The sequence below is a fragment of the Passer montanus genome, unplaced genomic scaffold (genome assembly GCF_014805655.1).
Source record: "Passer montanus isolate IOZ18808 unplaced genomic scaffold, ASM1480565v1 scaffold59, whole genome shotgun sequence".
NCBI classification, from domain to species: domain Eukaryota; kingdom Metazoa; phylum Chordata; class Aves; order Passeriformes; family Passeridae; genus Passer; species Passer montanus.
The window spans coordinates 21,757-43,014 of NW_024370926.1; the positions used below are offsets into that span (position 1 = coordinate 21,757).

General features: G+C 41.4%; 1 protein-coding gene across 5 annotated transcripts in view; it reads right to left on the bottom strand.

Moving 5' to 3' along the window:
• SMARCD3 (SWI/SNF related, matrix associated, actin dependent regulator of chromatin, subfamily d, member 3) overlaps positions 1 to 21,258 on the bottom strand; it is a 74,622-nt gene that overhangs the window by 16,143 nt on the left and 37,221 nt on the right. For all 5 annotated transcript variants that reach the window (XM_039726489.1, XM_039726487.1, XM_039726491.1 and 2 more), the window contains 5 exons: positions 11,705 to 11,827; positions 4,521 to 4,643; positions 2,698 to 2,793; positions 2,106 to 2,207; positions 430 to 591 (listed from right to left, as the gene is read on the bottom strand). In XM_039726489.1, the coding sequence (XP_039582423.1) occupies positions 430 to 591; positions 2,106 to 2,207; positions 2,698 to 2,793; positions 4,521 to 4,643; positions 11,705 to 11,827 (606 nt within the window). The remainder of the gene's footprint in view (positions 1 to 429; positions 592 to 2,105; positions 2,208 to 2,697; positions 2,794 to 4,520; positions 4,644 to 11,704; positions 11,828 to 21,258) is intronic.

Genomic DNA, 21,258 nt, shown 5'->3' on the forward strand with positions numbered 1-21,258 from the left:
AACCAGGACACAAATTTCATCACAACATTTACTTTCACTGGTTGCTAAAACATTATTCATTCATTGTAACTGCCAGTATTTTCCTTACACAGAAGTATGTCACAAACCCTACTTTCAATTGCTTTCAAAGTAAGTCATGTGAGCCTGAAAAACAAAGCTCAGTTAACATTACCTTTCAAAAAAACCCCATAATCATATTCACAGAAAGGGTGGAGATGCTTTTATGTGGTCTTGGTTTTGACAATACTGGCACATGGAGAGGGTGTTAATGATATTAGTTGTAGTGGCTGCTGAAAGCCATTCAGTACTGAGGATACCACAAACCATCAAGGGAAAATAAAAACCAGTAATTTTCATTCATCCCAAATTTGTGGCTGGATGTTAGGAGTTTGCTTCTAAACAGCGGCTGTGTCCAAAAAAAAGAGTTACCTGCTGGAAGTACTTGTCGCAGTTAATGTATTCCTTATCATGGGAGTCCTGCAGCTTGTTTGTTTTGATGTACTGCCAGAGAGCCTGGATGATGGCCGAGCGTGTCTGCGTGTGGATCCCCAGCAGCCGGGCCAGCCGTGGGTCCAGCTTGAACTGGGGAGGCTGGAACAGAAAGCCAAGGAGGGGGCAGTACAGAGGAAAGCAGACAGATAGGCAAGTATGAAGTTTCAGTTTTAATTGGGGGACTCTGTTCCTCAGGAGAAGTATCCCATTCAGTGGCAGAGATTGCAAAAACACAAGTTTGTATTTTTGTGTCCCACTATTGGCGCTCTGGAAAAAGGACCTTGTACCTGTGCCGTGCACACAGACTACCTGTAGCACGTGCTTCAAATAATAAAAACTTGCACCAAGACTCAGAAAGAATTTTCCCTTTCAACACTGACGCAAAATTTGACTTTTGGGAACAAGAGAAGAAAAAGAACAGCCCTTCCTGTGAACTACTGGAAGTTAACCACAGACAGAGAGAAGGAAGGCAGGATGACACTTCCACAGCTGCTAATAAATGCTGTCTGACGTCAACTTGGAACTCTGTTCAGGCAATGAACCATTCTGGTGCACACCAAAAAATTTACCCAACCACAACCAATCAATGGATTTTATTTCTTTTCCTAATCTCAGTGATATAATTCAACTTCCCTGTTCTCCATCTCTTGTAACATAAACCCCTTGGATAATCTGGAACTGGATGCTTCTTCAAGTGCGTACTCATACTCAGGTTTAGTATTCATCACATTAATAAGCAAGGATTATCTGATGGATGGCAGGTCACCCAAAGCTAGCTTTATAACAAATCAGGACCTAAGAACAAAAGAACATCTACTTTAAAGCATAAATTTATAATAATTGTGAGCATAACAAACATCATTATATTATCTTAACAGCAAAGATTCTTGCTGCCTATATCAGTATTTCAGTTGGCCCATATGCTCCCTAAAATTAATAAAATTTTCTCTTTGTTAATATAGAATGGAGTGTCTATATCCTGAATAGATACTATTTGCCTGGAGGCAAAAGAAGGTGGTAGAGAACAAGTTCTTAAAGGTACACCATCAAAATGCATCTGAGCCTGAACTGTCATTTAAAAGGGGGATCCCAACCTACTCACAGCAGTGAGAGTTTAACAGTTAGCAGTTTCCTTAAGACAGCAACATTTCTTCCAGGGACGGTTGCAGCCAGATTAGTGAGCACCACAACTGCAGTATCCATCATTTGTGCCAAGGTAAGGCTGCCACAGCTATACAGCTAGTTCAGGTATCACTAGCAAAAGCTTCTCCTCTAATTTTTTTTTAAAGAACCACATGTGTAACTTGTGTGCAACTTCTCTGACTATCCTCTAAAAGGCTAGAGGAGGAAATGCATATTTTTTCTGCAGATGGGCAATAAAAATTATCATAATGCCAAGACAAATATTTTGCTAGACTATATTAGAAATTCACTTGATTTGTTCCCTTTAAATTTTAAATAATCCGTCAGTTTGGTATCATTCTAACTACAACGGACCATGTGACACTGCAAGTACAAGTATATTGGGTTTTGAGGTGTGTGACAGGACGACTTTGCTCTGTTGCACTAGGTCCCAGAGGCTATATGTTCCAGGCTAAAAGCAGTACACTGACCTGGTAGTCCAACATGAGGAGTAATGTGCATCGCACACTGACATCCCCAGGTCTCTTCACCTGGAAGCCATCCGTTTCCTGGGTCGTGGGAGTTCTGTGCCACTAACAAAGGGAAAAACAAAATTGCTGGTCTTTTTTTCACTGATGTCCATGGAGGTGCATCTTGCACAGTACATCATACCAGAATCAGACAAGCGCAAGCTTTCTAAAGATCTGGCAATCTAAAAAAGAAACCCCAAACCACAACACCCGCCCCCCCCCGCCCCCCACTCCATCCCCTCAGCCATTTCAATTCAGCTTTAGTGCAGAATCTGCTCTGCTGTTAACATACTTTACTCGTTAGGAGAAATGTGCACAATATTTTCATATTTTCATACATTCTGTTCTAAGACGTGCACTGCAGCACTAAATCATCTATGCTTTTAGAGTAGATTCCTTTAGCAAATATTCTTAAGAATAATGGAATTTTGAAAACTTTGAAAATACATGAGATAATGAATGCAAAGTCCCTTAAACAAGGGAGGCAACAGGCACCAGGTGTTTATGTGTGCCAGTAACTGGTTTGTACACAAAGGGTGCACAGCCTTCTCACCTCCACAAGATGATTGTCAGGTCCATAAAGATCTTTGTCCAGTTCAATAACCAAACTCTTAAAAAAAGATGAAAACTTCCGCTTCTGTTTGCTGAGCTGTACAAGCAGAAGAACCAGACGTTGCATTTATTAGCTTGTGTCTGAGACTTCTCAGTCTGTCTTGAACAATAAATCCCACGTAAACCACAAGTGTGATCAATCTAACTAAGTTCTCCCTCTGACAAAAATAGGACAAGATGCAAAAAATCTCAACAGTAGTGGAACAGTGCACTTTTTAGGGAAGATTTCCTTGACTCTTAATGTTATTGAAAAGGACTGTCTTGTAAGGTGAACATGGCATCCATGAGAAAGGTCCAGAGAATGGCCATGAAAATTACCTCAGGACTGGAGCACCTGTCCTGTGAAGACAGGCTGAGAGAGCTGGGGTTGGTAAGCCCAGAGAAACACAGGTTGCAGGGAATATTTAAAGGGGGCTTGTAAGAAAAATCAAGGGAGACTTTTTACCAAGATCTGTAGTGAAAGGGTGAGGGGCAGATTGTCGGTTTGGACTGATCTTAAGAAGGACATTTTTACTCAGAGGGTGGTGAGGCACAGGCTGCCTACAGAAGCTGTGGCTGCCTGATCCCTGAAAGTGTTCCAGGCCAGGTTGAATGGGGCTTTGAGCAACACAGGCTAGTGGAAGGTGTCCCTCTCCAGGGCAGTGGAATGGAATGAGATGGTCTTGAAGATCTCTTCCAACCCAAACCATTCTATAATCCTAAGTCCTCTGTATACCTTTCTTTTTAACAGCCCGGGGTTTTTCTGATGAATGCTAATTTCTTGGTCTGATTTATCAGATTACAGTATGTTTTGCAGACTCTCATACACTAAGCATAACTATTTCCTTTTAAGTTTTTTATTTTCATTTAATTATCAGTATTTGTTGTTTACTGCACAGCTCATACTGTCTATACTAAAAACTAGAAGGTCTATGATTACCTGACTCTCCACAGAATACAGGCCACAGGATTCCAATTTGTTTTTTTGTATTTAATGCAGATAATATTTTATTTTAAAATGCTGGAAATTGAAAAGCTATATTGTTCCAATAAAGAATGTCTTTGTTTATTGAAATTTATGCTCTAATTTCTAAACTGAATTTGTCTAACTTCTAGCTCCAGGATGCTGCACTTTGTCACCACTTCCTTCTCCAGCAAGACTGATTCATGTACAGTTACCTCCAGACAGACTGAAAGTCTTGTCCTCTCCATGCATGCACGTTTCCCATCTGTTTAGCCTACAAATGCTTACCCGTGAAGTCTATTCAAATAGATGACACCTTTGTTAGGAAAGTCCAGCCTTCCCCAAGGACAGCTAAATCCACCACTGAGGTTTCTGAGGACTTCATAATGGTAAAATGTTTCTTCCATCCTTGCTCTAACCATTCATACATCCTGTTGTACCCCCTAAGAATATGAAGTACTGCCTTTTCCTTGTTATCCTGCTTTTCACAAGATGCAATGCTCACTGTAGGCCAGAATTACCCCACCTGTTGTAACCTGAACCCTGCCATCTCTTTAAAGGAATTAATCTCAGCCCTCTTCTCTCCACTTCCTCCTACCTATCCTGTCCTTATGTCTGCGTCATTTTCTGCTGCACTCTCCAACATTCCCATTAGGGCCTTTTCCCTCACTTGGGTTGGGCACAGTACCTTCCTAGCAGCAACATGTCAACACTGCCATTCAGACATGTTTTGTCTCAGTTGATGTCCCCAGTAAAACCTAACACCCCAAAGGACAATCTTTAGATCCTGCCAGCCCCAGTGAAGCAGAGATAAGTCATACATCGTCCAGGAGCTTCCCCTCCACACGCAGCTCCCACGAAGCAATGCTGCCATCAGAGTCATCAGCGTCTGATTTTGCAGGATTAAATGTGTTGGAAATGTAAAGTCGCAGTTTCCGCTTTTGCTGTTATGCACATAGAAAAGGGAAAAGTACATACCCAGTTTAAGTTGAGGATCTGAGGAAGCTGCAGGAAAGGTGACAATTACACATTTAATAGGGAATCTCCATGTTTTGTAAAGCTACACTGGTTGTATTATAATTTAAGATTCTGTTATGTATGAAAATACATTGAAGAGCTGAATCTGAAAATTCCGTTCAAAAACTCTTGGCTATATAAACATGCTGAAATTCACTGTAAATGGAGGAAGACAGGAGGTTGTCGTGCCTAAAGTGATACATCCTATATTTCTGGATTAGATATCTGAGAAATCATTGTGAGTAAAGCATGGTATTATATACTTTCTGGCTTCAGCCTAGCTAGATTGCCAAAATTCAGCTGCAACTCTATTGCAACACAAATGTCTTTCATAGTTGCATAGTTCAGATTTGTAAATGGCAGTCACAAATACAGCTCATACTGCAAACTACCTGCCAGACACATCTCTGCACATCTACATTTTGCCATCATGCAGCATCTGGTAGCAATCCTCCTGCAGACACACCTGAACACACTGACACCGGCTGCCTTACTCTCCTCTTCACCCCACCTGCCTTCACCCTGAGCAAACATGCTGCAGCTCCAGCTTGCTGGGAGACCTGAGTGAAGTGCTTCATCCCTAACCCAGGTGCTCAAGTCTGACAGAGATAAAATAATGCTAATACATTGTCATTTTTACAGACCACCTGAAATTTCAAAGTCACTGTAGTGGCTTATGGCTGTGTCATTTCTCAGTGCCCTTCCTTCCGTGCATCATGTGGACAACCCAGCCATTAAGTCTCATGCATTTCCAGAAAAGATTCTTATAAAAAATTACTTTGGGACTCTGATCTCCAATACCTATGTAGAATACAATGTCAAAAAGGCTACAGTTGTCAAAACAAGGTAAGAAAGGCGCAATCTCGTAAAGCTTGAACACACATAGGAGGGAATGAAGTTACATACAGCAGATTATACAGCATAATCTGGCATAGAGGAATGGGGAAGGCAGAGGTGTATGGTTGAAGAGGAGCAGGAAAATTACTGCATTTTGCCAGATCTGGAGAAGACAGTGACAGAGAGGTTAGATAGAAATGGAGTGTTGACAGTATGCTCTGACAGGGAGCAGGATTTTCCAAAGTGCCATCAGTCCAGAAAAAGTCAGGTTTACACAGATAAGAACAGACAGAGTAGCAGAAAATCATTCTTGTGAATCCATGTTTTATCCATCCTTTCCCACAGGATTTCTGTTGCCAAAGTGCTATTTCATAATATAATTATTTTAATGATTTCAAATCTCTATTTTGTGTGGTGGACTTATGAAGGACTTCACATTTCTAAACCCAAAACTCTTCACACTACCCCAGACATTTTATGCAGCATCCCTAAATTTTATCCCCACCTGGATTACTTGCAGAACTGTATCTACATACACAAGCAGGCTTTTACTTAATAGACATCTAGTGTCACCAGCACCACTGGCTCCTTGTAAGAGGTACCTGGGAATGGTTCTGCTCCCAGACATTTTGGGAGGCTGTCTCCTCTTCCAGGTCCAAGAACTAGACAATGGCTCTTGAACTTTCCCTACATACCCTTATTACCAACAGTGGTAATGCATACTTCATGCAGTGGAATTTAAAGAAAATAAATTTAAAAATCCCTAGTAAAATTTCAGAACTGTGGCTCCACAGTCAGGAACAGTTACTTTGGACCCTTAAGCTCCTTCTCTCCTACTGTGACTATTTTCCTGGCAGCTGATTCAAACTACCATCAAGGAAGCAAGACCCTTAGCAGAGACCCAAGAATACAGTATGAATCCTACCTGAAGGGATCTATCCAGTAACAACTCCAGCACGCACAGCTATACTGCTAACATAAGGATGTCCAATCTTGGAAGATGCCAGTTCAGAGATGAGATATAGTCAAAACTCAGCTCAAGAAAGAAAGACACCAACATGGTGCTGGGTGCGGTTTTAGTACAGGCCACAAAGTCTCTTCAGCTGCTGATACACACCAAAAAACACTGCATTTGGTTCCCTCTCAGTATCACTGTTCCACAATAATATCAAGCTCATATCCAGAAGGCTTTCAGAATGACATATTCTTCCATCTCCAGTTGAGCAACTCCATCTCATCCAGGCACGAAATGATAACATTTATGAGCAACTTTATTGCTTTTTAAGCTTTGTAGCTTAAATAAAGCGGTGGCAAGAAGCGACTGCCCTTCAATAAATTATGTAAATTTCTTAGCCATGTGCTTTATCACACAGATCTAAAATCCCTTCTCCTCTCTGTATGGTGGATTCTCAGAGAACAGAAGGGCAAGCACCAAGGAACTCCCAGTAGCTGGAAGCAAAAACTAAAGAGAAGACTTACAGCTCTAGGGCAAAAAGAAAGCATCACATTTCATCTCTTCAGACACACCAGAACTTTATCACCCAAAACGGCAAAGCTAAGCAGGGAGAACTTCACAGAGATTTGATCAATATTGTGATTCAAACAATCTCTTGTCCAAAAATCAGTAAATGCTTGATCTCCTTGCTCTCATACAGTGAGACATTGATCTTTGACTCAGCTTCAGCAAAAGGAACTTTAAATAGCAGTCATATTAAAATGAAAAGTCTTCCCCCTAAACCCATTGTATTTCACTTACAATTTCTCCTTGAGAAAATGAAAAGGAAAAAAGTAATCATATGTAACAGATGAGTAGTCATGTCAGCAATTAACTCCTGCAAAGGCTTCAGCACAACTGCTGGGCGAGCTCACATGAAATCAAACAGATCTGAATGGGAGGCAGACAGGAACAGTGGAGCAGCACACCTACAGCTTGCTCCTTCTCCAAGTTCTCTGATGTCATCTTCACACAAATCAATACAGCTTTAAGTTCAAGTAAATGGGTGAAATGCTGAAAATCTGCCAAATCCTTCAGAAAACTTTCCCTCATTTACAGTGTTACTTTTTTTTTTCCAGTTTCCATTAGTATTGAATTCCTAGCAAGTTGAATCAGAAAGTAAGTATCTGATGATCCCATGATCTGTGTGCTATCCCCTAGACAAATCTCTATCAACTGCTGAACTTAAGTTTCCTTCAATGAACTCTCAGGCTGGACCCAAAACTTCCTGGACACTTCCAGGGAAGTTGTGCTTGGGATTTCAAACCAACAAAATTGTTAGCAAATAGTCTACTGCTGACTGACTCAGACTCAAAATCTGACTGCCAATCTTTTAAGAAGTATTGTGCTAAGAGCTCTCTAAGTATATCTTAAAGGTGAATTTCTATGAACCTCAACATAGCATAAAAACCTCAAGCACAAAGCACAGAAAAGATTAAAATTTGTGTTTTCTGCCTTTGCATATACAGTAACTGTTTCCTGGTCTCACAGAAAAGAAAAACTTTTTAGAAAGCAAAATGAACAGTGGTAGCATGGAAACTAAAGATCAGGAGACAGAAAAAACAATGACCACTGTCTGATCATTATAAAATACCCAAATTAAATGAAGAATGTCCATATTAGAGCTGGAATATAGAGGCATCTCGCTCAGAGCAGCAGCAAGATATGCCAAAATTTGTAGAGGAAACAAAACAAATAGTTAGGTAACTCCTGAAAAAAAAATGGACATGAACTTAAAAATGGCCAACCCAAAGCAGAAAAAACAGTGACTTGGTAGACTACACAAGTATCACGAATAATAAAAGGAACGAGACAATATTTACTGAGTTCAAAATTGTACTGACACATGAAAAACACTTGCAGTCAGTTCTATAAAAGCATAAACAACAACAAAACGCAAAAAAAAGGTGAAGCAAATGCTACAGAGGAATAAAATGGAAATTAGGACACACAGTAGTCTACAAAATCAGCTGTAGCAGCTTATTTCATAGCTGTATATTGTACTTTCTCAGGAGAGAATGAGGAGTTATAGAGTGACAGGTAATAAGAAGCCAGGTCCACTGAAAAATTATTTTTCTACAGGGATTGGGAGGAATTAATTTTTTACTTGAGAAAAGAAAACATTAAAGAACCTGAAAGACATATTTAAAACACTGACTGATTAAAGGAGATAAGGTGTTCGGATTTTCTTTATCTCATAATGCAAAAAGCAGAACACACAGACTTATGCCACAAGGCAAGTGTTTCAGAAAAAAACAAAACTGCTTTCTGGCAACAATCCAATATCAATTCCTCAGTCATCTTAGAACCCGAAAGTGGGGGAAAAAAATCTCAATTCACAAAACCAGGGAAAGATACACTATGATGGTGTTCTGATGCTACTACTTGTTTTACACCTAAAAATGGAGAACCTGGAATAATTTAGTTTGGAAACTGCAACTATACACATGTCTGGTAAACTGAATGTCTCACACCATTTCACTGCAAGAGAGTGACAGTCCCTGGGCAACAGTCTCTGGTTTAGGTGAGATGAAACTACCGTCTGTGGTGCCAGGAGTGGTGCTTGGAGTAGGAGCCCTGCTTGTGTCATGGTCACATCCCACTTTCAGTCAGAAGACCCTGGTTCAGGCTTTGGGATGAAAATCATCTCAGTCTATCTCAGGGTTACACAATGGAGAGAAATAAGCATTTCTAGGGTGTTATTTATCTACATTATTTTAAACATCCACTTCTGCATGAGAAGAATTGTGCCCTGAACACCACTGCCTATACCCAACTTATTCTCTCAACTATGAAGGGAGCTGAGAGTGACTAGCTCACATATAAATGAAGGAAATGGCTATGTCTATACTTAGCGAAATAAATCCCACTCCTGAAGTCCACCATGGCCTTAGAGCTGTGTAGACTTTCAGTAATTCATTCTTTAATGTCATCTACTGGTCTATTGAGCGTACGGTTTCTGTTTCCTTCAGGCCATGGAACTTGCTATATCTGTCAAACAACCCTGTCTGCCTGACTACCTCCCAAAAGGTCTTTCTTGAGTTCTGACCATGTGAGTCTTCCATGAAGTCAGTACAAGGACTCTTGCTAATGCTGCTCTGCAGACAAGGAATTCTGAGACTCTCATGACAGATGAAATGCAAGAATGCAGGACTGGCTGAAGAAGAGGAGAGTACACAGCAGTGCCCAACCAGCAGAAAACTGCCAAGGAAAAGCTAGCACCTGAAGAGGGCTGCTGACAGGTGGGGAAGGCCATTTTCCCCTTCATCAGCCGCCCAAATGCCAGGTCTCCTCACTTCTTGAGCCATCCTACAGCTGTCATCTGGTTCAAGAGTGCAACTGGTCTCAGGAAATCCAAGTAGGATCAACAAGCCAAACATATTTTATGCACTGTCCTCACAAAAATAAATTCTTTAACCACTTAACCCTAAAATTTCTCCAGAATAGTTAGTCTTTAGACAGAAAAAAAACCCAGCCTGAGCAACACTTGACCATAAATCTGGTTCCCTACATAAATCTGGTTCCCTACAACTGTTTCTAGCTACAGCTCAATCACCATGACAAACACTGTAACTGCAGACACAGCTCATAACTCTGAGAAATCCTGCATATTCCCACATAATTTCATGTACTTTAGACAAATTCATATTTCTCATAGGATTACAATCCCAGTTTAAGAATTACTGTTTTAAGGAAAGTATTTCAAAATTACAAGAGCTTTGATAAGAGATGGAAATGCAGAGATAACTTCTACTCCTGTTACCAATTCTGCAACTATAATAAAATGGAAACACTTAACATTAAGAAAAACCCAAGTTTGAGCCCTAGATGGAAACAAAATTTTCTGTCTACAGTTTCTGTAGTGTGTTGTGCCTCCTATACTCTTCCCTATCCCAGACACTGAATAGCTCCATAGCACAGCTTACAGCTAGGACCTTGTGCACTTTTTAATTAAAGAGTTTGCCACAGAATAAATAACTTCCTGGTGATTTACGAATTCAAGTCAAAGTCTTCAATCACCTTTAAATATGGCCAGATTCCTAACTAGTTTAAAAGAATGGTGTTCTACACATATCAAGAAGGTAAGACAAATAATTTCTTCTGAGAGTAAAATCTATTATGCGTGAAACTTTTTAAGAATGAACTCATGATTTAGACCATCCACAATTCAGTTTCTATTCTGTCTAGGAGGTGTTAATAGAACTTAATTTTTTTTTCCCACTTGTTTCACATATATCAACTAGAAAACCATCAGTAAAAGCTTTCCACATTTTATCAGGTACCTGTACAGTGACAAAGACAACAAAATATTGATCTTTGTTGGCACAGACAAGAATGATATTTTTATGTCACGGCAGACATATAGCTACAAAACTCTTCATTCCATGGGAATTATTTGAGGAATAGAGTATGAGCTACCCAATACAGTCACAAGAACTTAAATGAGACATGAAAATAAATTGTACACAATAAGAGTGGGCAAAAAATGTAACAGACTGCCTGACAAGGCTGTAAAACCTCCATCCTTACAGATTTTCAAAACTCAACAAGGCCTTGACAGCCCTGTTTTTAGCAGAAGGTTAAACTAGATAACTTCCAGTTTCCTCCTGTCTAAACTCTTCCATGATTCCAATGAATAGGCTCAGAAAACTTAGAAAAAACCTTTTCAATGGAATGTTAGGAAGAGCGAAGTGCTGAACTTTTATCTAATAGAAACTGCAGAAAATGTCATCCATTCTTTTCTTACACAAATAATAATTTCTGTAAGTAATTCTTCCCACTGTATGTTCTGTTATTCCACAATTTCCATTTTTGACCAAATTTGAATTAGAAATATAATACATATCTTCAGCACACCTCTCTAATCTCTTATTTTCTCTTTTTGTATAATTTTAATACAAAGTTCCCAAACCAGGGTTTATCTATCCTTTATTTATCCCTAGGTTATTATTCCACTTATTAAAGACTTCCAGAAGCTAGAGCTGGTAATAGCCACAGAATTTTTTTCTATTGCTGATTCCCAGCTGTTCACTCTTAAGAGCTTTGTCTAACCAAAGCATTTCTGCTCATGGGACTTTTACTTGAAAAGTATTTCCACCATTACTACAAGAATTGTCTTCCTCCCCTGACACAATCTACAATTTTTTCCCAACCTACCTTCATTGGCCTCTTCAGCGCTTCCTGAATATCCACGCGCTTCCGCATAATGGTCTGGTCTAGCTTGCGCTCGAAGGCCAAGAGATCCATGTAGGCCTGGGACTCAGGAACCAGCTCCCGGATCTGAGAAGGAAGCAAGGAATATCTAAACACTGGAAGCACGAATCTGTCATGTTCCAGAACAGCAACACTGACACATTCCCAGCCCTTGGACAGGCGTGCCCAGAGGAGCTCTGCCTCCGACAGCAGCTCCCAGACAGTGGGGCAGGTCTCAGTGGCACGGGACAAGCAGAGACCGAAGAGCAGGAGCACACAACTGAGGCTAATGCTTTCTGGAAGACCCCGCCTGAATCCACAAAGCCTGACTCATGGCTGTTTTCGAGTGAGGCTTAGCTACCGGCAGCCAGGGAGACTACTCTTGGCAATCCACAGTACAGTGAATTTGTCCTGTTCAAACTAGAAAAGTGCTGCATCTCCCTAGACTAAAGGGGGGGTGGGGTGCTCATATTGGCATTTCAAAAACAAGCCTCACCCATTGTAAGTAAAAGCTGCCATGTAGGATGCCTGCCTTTGTCAGCACATCTTCCTGGCCGAGGCGAAATTGACCTTCATGTCAAAGTTTCAACATGACCAGCCGTCAGGTGTGTCAACTTACGATCCTGCCAACTTTTACTGGTATTTTAATACATTAGTGAACTGCATTAGTTCTATTGACAAACCCCTTTTTTATTTTCTCTTTTATGAGGAAGTTAGCAGAGGAGGGGATATGAAGTAGGTTGGAAGCAAGACCTAATGAACTGAGCTTAGAAATGAGTAAGTAAGTATAACCTTAAATGAAAATGTTGGTTCTTAATTTGGAATAACGCATGCAGGAAAACCATAAAAAGGTACTGTAAGTAACTAAAATAGATCTACTAGACAACCTTTTCTATTTCTACAATATTCACTCTAGCTTTCACTTATTTGACTAAAATATTTAATTGTTATAATATTTCCACAGAAATTAAAAGTGAGTTGGCGTTCATGTTTTGTTTTAGAAACAGAATTAGTTACAGTTAAAATTATAGTTTATATCTGGTGTAAGGCACAAACACCTATGTGAGAGATACCAGGCATGCATCTGTTCCCTGTGTGCTGCAAGGACATGAGAACTATTGCACGAGGTCATGCCAACAGCTGGCTCTCCTAGCATTGTGTCTCTGACAAGGTTTCAAAGTTGCTGCCTTTTAGTATCTGCAACAGCCCAAGGCAGAGCATTCCAGAACCTCACTAGGCAATGTGGGAGGAAGAACCTCCTTTTGTTCATTTGGAACCTGCCATGAGTGAGTTTCATTTGATGGCATTTCCCTGCACTGCTGAAGCAGCAGTGGGAAGGCATTCCCTAGGCACCTTTGCCTGTTTTACAGGTTTTTGTCATCCCTTTCTTAATAATTTTCTTTTCCAGACTGAAGACTAACAATTTTTCCCTGCTTTATTTAGACAGATTAAGGTTATCAAATAAATGTCTCTTTCAACCAACTCTTTTTGTTTTGAGATGGTAGAATACCTGCTCTACGTACAGCAAGAGTAAAACTTTGGAAAAGCAGAAACCACTGATACTTTGGAAAAGCAGAAACCAGAGCAAAAACTCTGTTCAGCTTTAGCCAAACCATCATATTTTTAACTGCTTATTTGCTTTCTCCAAATGTTAGTATCAGCAGCATAATAAAAAAAAAACATGAGCATGGAGAGAAAGCATTACCCTGGAAACATCAAGGAACTGACAGACAGCTTGCAGAACAAATGCAGCGAGGCAGTGAGTGCAAATCTTTGGATACAACAAAACACCCCAATGTTTTTTTCCTGTTCTGCACAGATGAAAAGATTCCTCATCTCCTTGCCTGAAGAAATTAATGATGGTATACTACAGTCACCTAAAAATTCTGGACTGAGAAAGCATTTTCAGACTTTTAATGCCAAGTTCCATCAGAGTCGGTTTGCGAACCCCCGGGCAGATGGTGAAGCAGAGCGAGGCCTACAGAGTCCTTAGGATACAGCCTACACAATACAGGTGATACAACCTTTCCGGATGCTTCAATGGGTATTAGACCCAGGATCTAATCAAATTCCTAGGAAGTTTGTAGAAACAGCAGAAACCTTCAATAAATATTTTTACTCCACACTTTTACATCTTTTATCACATGAAAGTGAAAGGGTTATTTGCTATTTCATTCCTCTAACCAAACTGGAAGTTAAATATTATAAGATGCTAAAAAGCACAAAAACTTTAAAATCAGCCAAAGAAAAAACTGCATCTAATTCCTTGAACTGCAAATGGCCACAGGTTGGGAGAGCATTTGAGAGAAGAATTGTACTTGCTGTGTTTTTATTCTTCTCTAGGGATGTGTTATGGTCACAGCAGAGATGGGATTTTGGGCAAGATCAAAGGCTCACTCAGGCCAGTTTTGCCAGCTCACAGTCTTTTGCTTTCTCACCATGCTACTGGAATAATCTTTTGGAGGCATGATAGTGCCTATGTGATAAGGATCTGTGCAGCCTGCCTAATTCCTTCTCTTGCATGGTTTGCCCTAACAGAAAAGTTAATAGTTCGTGCAGGTCTACACTCTTCTATAAAAGTTCTAACTATAAACACAAAGAGTGTTTCAATACTTAAATTCGCCATTCTGGCCTTTATCTAGTTGAAGAAATTCCAGAAAGCACCTAGCAGAACCAGCATCTCATCAGCCAAGGTTTTGAACATACTCTATCTTAGAATTCCATGGATAACTGGAAGAGATTACTATTAACATTAGTAAGACAGTGTCTTTTGTGAGGCTGGAGTTGTTTACCTTTCTGTTATGAAAATTCAAACATTTCAAACATTTAAAGATTAGCAAAAAGCAATTGTTACTAAATTATGCATTTTTTATCCTTGATTTCCATAAGACTTTTTATCAGTGGTGACAAAAAAATGGTCAACTTGCAAGTGGGGGCAGTGAGGACAGCATGGAATGAATGGCATGATGGCAGACAGTGTGGGGGCCCCACCACACTTGCCTGTAACCAGATGTGCAAGGCTTGTGAGACAGAATCAGAGGCCAAGGAACAGCTGCAACACTACAAATTCTGGGATACGAACAACATCTTTGGATAGCTTCTATGGTTGTCACAGTACAACAGCTTGGAAGGCAATGACAGCAGTCAGCAATGGGGAAAGCAATGAGGAAGCCTTCTGCAAGAAGATGAGCAGCAGAAGGAGAGCTAAAGAAAAACCCAGGTCCAGGTCTGGTTCTGCTGCACGTGTCGAAAGCCACAGAGAAGGCTCCACGTTGTCTTTGGCTCCATTGCTCCTGGCTGAGTCCTGTCCTCAGGCCTCCCAAAGTCCCGAGCCCAAGTCAGTCAGGGCAGCAGGGCTGTGCAGAGGGACCCTGACAGGCTGCAGAAACAGCATGGCACTTCAGCACGGTAAAGGTCAGCACAGGAAAAGCTCTGCTCCTGGGATGGAATCACACCGGCCAGGGGGACAGCTGGGCATCGGTGGCGTAGAAAACAGGTTGGCAGGAGAGGACCTGGGGGCCCTGAGGGACAGATAACAAGTGCAGAAGGAGTCTGAGGGGTTAGGCAGCCATAGCAAACGTCAGCTGCAAAAGGGGCTGCATTAGCACAGGTTTTGCCATCAAGCCCAGGAAAGAGGCTCTTCCTTGCTACTCCACGCTGGTGAAGCTGGATCTGGACCGGCGGGCACAAGAACACAAAGGTGTGACACCCTGGAGCAAGGCCCGCAGAGGCTCAGGAGGACACTGGGGGCTGCAGCACAGACCTGCCAGGAGAAGCTGCAAGAGCTTCTCCAGCCTGGAGAAGAAAAGGGAAAAGGAGATCACCTGGCAGAGTGCGACAGCCATGTGGACTGGTGGAGCACAGAGAGAGCCAGCCTTCCTTTGGAGGTGCATGAGATTACAGAAACTCACTGCAGCATGGGCAATTCAGTCCTATAAGGAATTGGTTTGTAAAAAAAACCTCTGACAAAACAAACAAAACACATTATAGTATTAAAACCTTGGAACTGGCTGACAAGAAATGCTCTGTGTCCATCCTTGACTGGAGGTATTCAGAACCCATCTGGACAAGGTCCCAAGCAAGTTGATGTAATTTGAACCTGTTTTATACAACAGCTGGCCTGCAAAACTTTCACAGATCCTATTGCTGTGCACCTCCAAGATCCCAGAAAAAACCCAGTAAATAAAATTTGATCTATTTCAGGCAGGAACAACTGGAGCTGCATTCTTCACTGCCTAAGCAGGACAAAAAATCAGTTTCAGCAATCTTGATTTTAAAAAAAAAAATCACTAATAAATAGAGATTTGAGCTTCTTGAGAATTAAGCTACCCTGGAATTTCTGTCTTTGAGACAGGCAACAAAATCCAAAACCTCTTACTCCCTCAAGTCTGACAAGCTCAATTTGATCCCTAGTCTTTTTTACTACCTATGGCAGATAGACATAACCCACACATCTCACAGGTATTGTTGAGAACCAGAATTTTTATCTTCAGTGGCAGCGAATGAAGTCTGACTTGGCAGCTACTGGACAGTTTCCCTGCTGAGAAACTTTATCCTACAGCTTATTGACAAAAGTGTCTCTACCACTGAGGTTTCTATGGTCAAAGAAAGACGCCAAAGGCTGACTCCCCTTATAAATGATAACTGTGCCACCCTATGACCCCTAAGAGAGAGTGGTTTGAGGAAGATTTCTGACTGACTACCACAGGGCCGGTAACACAGTCCAGTAAAATGGCAAAAGCAATCTGTGTTCTTGGACCTCCTCTCTTCGGACCTGGCAAGCCATTGCAGTTGCTAGGTCCCTTCAGAGGCATTTTCAGGCTGAACAAGGCCAGCTGTCTCAGTCTTTCCTCATGTGCTGATCCAGTGATTCAATCAACCCGACAATCATCCACTGACCTTAGTCCAGTTTGCCAATGTTTTTCTTGAATTCAGGATTCTAGACTAGGATCTAGACACAGTGCTCTAGCCCTGAGCTAACAAGTATGGAGCAAAGAATGGTAATCAAGTCCCTCAATCTCTTGGCTGTGCTCCTGGCCACAGAGCTCTGGATGCTGTTAGTCATCTTTGCTGACAAGGCATACCTCCCGCTCACACTCAGCTCACTGTCCATCAGTGCCTCCAAGGCCTTTCCAGCAGTGCTGCTTCTCAGCCAGGTAGCCCTCCTCTTTCTCAAGGAAGAACATTTGACTTAGTTGACTTTCATAAAGTGCTTGTTGGTTCATTCCTCCAGCATGTCCACAAGCATATCAACTGGTTTCCCCACCCAGTGATCAGTGTCATCTGTAGATTTTATAAGCAAGTACTGCACTGCCTCCTCCAGTGGCAAAGAGGCTGGACTGAACAGCTGCTATGACACACCCCTGCAGCACTCTGATGTCAGTATCTTCATGGCCAAGAGCAACCATTAGCCACCTTATCAGTCTCATCATCCATCCACATGGCTGTCAGCCCATTTAGACCAAAATGTTCCAACCTGAATACGAGACTATTATGTATGAGAGAGTGGCCTTGAAAGGACATTGGCCAGTTCTCTCAGCTCCCTCAGATGCAGCCTGTTGGATACCATGGAGTTGTACAGGTCAAATTTCCTCAACTAATCCCTGGCCTTATTCCTGTTCACTGTTGCCTGCTCCTCCTGAATGTGTTCACTGATCACAGGGCATGGGAGGCATCATTAGTGCAGACTGAACAAAAAAGGCTTTGAGTGTTTCAGACTTATTGTCTCTGTCATGAGTGGATCACCCAGCCCACTCAGCATGGAGCACACATGTTCCTTGGTCAGCCTTTATTACTGGTGCAATAGTAGAATCTTTTCTTGTCCTTGATGTCCCTTGAAGATCTCAACTACAGCTGAGCTTTGATTTTACTGATACCATTCTCTGCATGCCCAGGCAATGGTTCTAAACTCTTCCTTTGCAGCCTGTCCCCACTTCACTTCTTGTACATTGCCTTTTGACGTTGGGACCATGTCGTGGTTTGGCCGGAAATGTGTTTCTAGAAAAGTCTAAGTCGGGCCAATCAGTGGCCACCACTGTGATTACCCTCTTCTGGGCTCCTCATAAATCATTTTCCTGCATTTAAAACAGGCTGCTCTTAAAGGTCCTTAAAGACCTCCCAGCTTCCTTAAGCCACTTTGCCCTTCAGAGCTGCTTCTCAAGGAATCACACCTACCAGTCCCCTGAATAAGCTAAACTCTACTTGTCTAAAGTCCAGGATTTCTACTTGACTACTTTCCTTCCTCATCCCTGGCAAGATCTTTAATTTCTTGATTTCACAGTTGCTATATCCAAGGCTACCACTGATTTTCACACCCCTAACCTCTTCTTTCTTGCATGAAAGAATGGCAGGTCCAGGTGTTCCTCACCTCTGGTTGGCTCAGATGGAGAAAGAGGTGGACAACAGCATGCAGTGACCAACCCACAGCAGGACAGCTATTATGGCATGGGATCTGTGCAAAGAATTCCACATGGTGGTCAGTGAACAGCAGCAGCAAAAATTGACTAAATATTTGTGCAAAGTTAAATAAAGCAGAGAAGATGACAAGGAGAGGACAGGTGTACAAAACCCTGTCAGCACAGCTAGACAAAAAGTCCTCAGGAATTCAGGGCTGAGTGAGAAGAACAGCAGCCAATACTAAGAGACAAGCACACCACTGAAGGAGGGGCAGTTTGTTGTTTCAAAGTTGTACTCAACTCAGCAAATTAAACAAGGAAAAGCAGAGATGGGCACAGCTATGCAGCCAGAATGGTTTTCACCTGAGATTCCTGCATCAGAATGGGTAGGCAAGGAAGCCAAAAAAACAGAATGGTGGATCATATTCACAGCTCCCTGGGAAAAAATGCAACAACTCAATACTAAGAGAAAATAAGACTGACCAGAAGCAATGAGGAGGCAAGGCCTGGAGAAAGAGGTACAATCTGAGGTGCAGTCATGTGTCCCTACAGACAGTTTATGGTCTGAGGTTGAAATTGAGGCACAACTGCGAAACCTAGGTCACAAGGGTAGCATCAGCTCCAGAGATTTAGGTTCCAGCCATGAATGAAGATGCCTGTGAACTTCTCCAAAACTGAATGAGGGTTTCAGCAACAGCCAGGTGTGAACAAGAGAAAGATCCAGAAGTGAGGAAAATAGGGCAGGAAAGATCCTGCTGGACAGAAATGGAGTCAATGTTAAATACACTATAAAAAAATGCTAAGCTTTGTTATGTTACAGTATGTCAATGTAAGCGTAACCAATGTCTTTGAGTTCATTAAAATTCCATTTTAGACAAAAGATATGCAGTCAATACAATCAACTTACATTTAAGTAAAGCATTTGGAACCACTCCTGAAGACAGAAAAATGGGAGCTGGAACAAGACCTGGCATAGGAAAAATGTATTCTTGTGCAAAAAAAGGAGAGGTATGCTAAGAAAACTTATTAGTGATCAATTTGGGTGTCACTGTCATTGCAAGGAAGAGGATAGTACAGAGAATGTAAGGAAGTTCAGAACTGTATAATGGAGATGGGATGATATATAGCATTACAACACACAGGATCGTGCCTCAGAGTCTAAATCCTGCTCTAATATGGGAATTCATCAGTTGCATATGACAGAAAGCAGAAATACTTGTATTAACCAATCAAACGACCAGAGGCTGTATCAACGTGGAAAGGGCAATAAAAAACCCCAAACAAACAAACAAACAAAGCACAGCAATCCCAATTTGCAGTGCTATTTCGAATAGAGCTAAAAATGCAGGAGCAGCATTCAAGCATGGTGAATATTGGCAATCTGTAATACTATGTATAGTTCTGGTTTCTTGAGAGGTAGATTTAAAAATGTTTGAAAGATTAATTTAACTAGGATCAGATAAAACAAATGACTAAGAGGATTTCAAGAGGGGAGCCTTTCTAACTTGGCAAACTAATAGTACTTCTCTTGCCAAGCCTAGCAAAACAAAAAAAAACCAAAAAAAACCCGAACTGCCAGATCAAAAGTATGTCTCAGGTAAGAAACCTAACTAGTCTGGAAGTGGCCGTTGTGTCATAGTTTCCATGACAGAGGGAACCAGATTGGAAATGCCAGGATGCCCCATGCAGTTCCCTAATCCAATCTTCCTATGTGCAATGTTCACTAGGTTGAAGTTTTCATAAAATTATATTCCTGCAAAATTAAATCCTTCTCAAATAGTTGACCTGGAGTGGCTCAGTGATTCTACCCAACCAGCACAATGCTCCAGGACTATGGCACAGGCTTGACCAGAGAGTCTGGAAATCCAACAAGAAGTTACCTGTGCCAACTGCCTGAGTCATTATCATAGTGAGGAGCAGTGAGAACCCACCTCCTTTCCCACTACTACATAAGATAATTTTCAAGAGTCAAATGTATTTAATATCTTCCCCTCTCCCCTTCAAAGTTCCCAGAAAACATAAGTAAGAGTCTGTAAAAAGTCTATGGGTAACAGATGCTGACTGGCTGGAAAACACTCCAGAGGTAGTTATAGAAAGCTGGAAGTTTTACCCCATGTTTCACATGCATTCCACAGCCACCAGTGCACATCCTCCACTTGACAGGACAATGATGTGCACAGCATTTCTTCATCCCACAGACGGTGTAAGGGATTTCTGACACACTAACTTGCACCCTTACAGAGTACCTTAACCCAGACAGAGGTCACATCATTGATACCACTACTGCAGCTGCACTGATAAAAACCCCACTGCAGAAGAGACTTCTAGCAAATGCCTTATTACTCCATCAGTTAAAGCTATTGGCTGGCAGCAACAAAGATACTGAAAAGCAAGAATATTTGGTGACAGCATGGTTCTGAAAGCATCTGTAGAGATTTCTGACACACCTATGTATGGCTCTACCTATTAAAGAATTATCATGGATTTGGTAAACAGAGTCAGTGATCTTCTGCTGGCAAAAAAAGTTTCATTACCTCTTACACCTTTTAATCTTATAAAGGCAACATGCAAAATAAAAACTGAAAATAAAAACACTCCCACAACCAACCCAAAACAAAACTAAAAGCATCTTGAAATTGACATATATTTCAGTAACAGCCTCACTGTACAGGATGTATCATTGTCTGTGAAAACAGTTTGTATGGGACAGACAAAACTGACAGTACAAAAAACTTAGTTTTCATTATAAAAAAAAGGTACAGACCACCAGCAGAGCAGGAATGAGACTTTAACATAACTACCAGGGAGGCTGCTAGTGGTTCAGAGGTCTGGGTTTAATGGTAGCTTAGTCCTTTCAAGACAGCAACATAAGAGATCTAATGGCTACATACGAAAGGCTGTGCTTTCAGAATGTGGCAGGAATTACAAGAGAAATGATAGCACAACATCAGGAGTATCAAAGTAGGCTCACCTCTTTGGATGGCTAGTAGTAGGCACCTGTGAAATGTCACAGAAGTGACTTTGGAGCCTGCCAGCAAGTTTGGGCTCACTTTAGCAGTGGAGCTTGAAAACTTGAAAAGGATATGGAGGAAAAGGACACACCTGTCCAAGGCATTCTGAGCC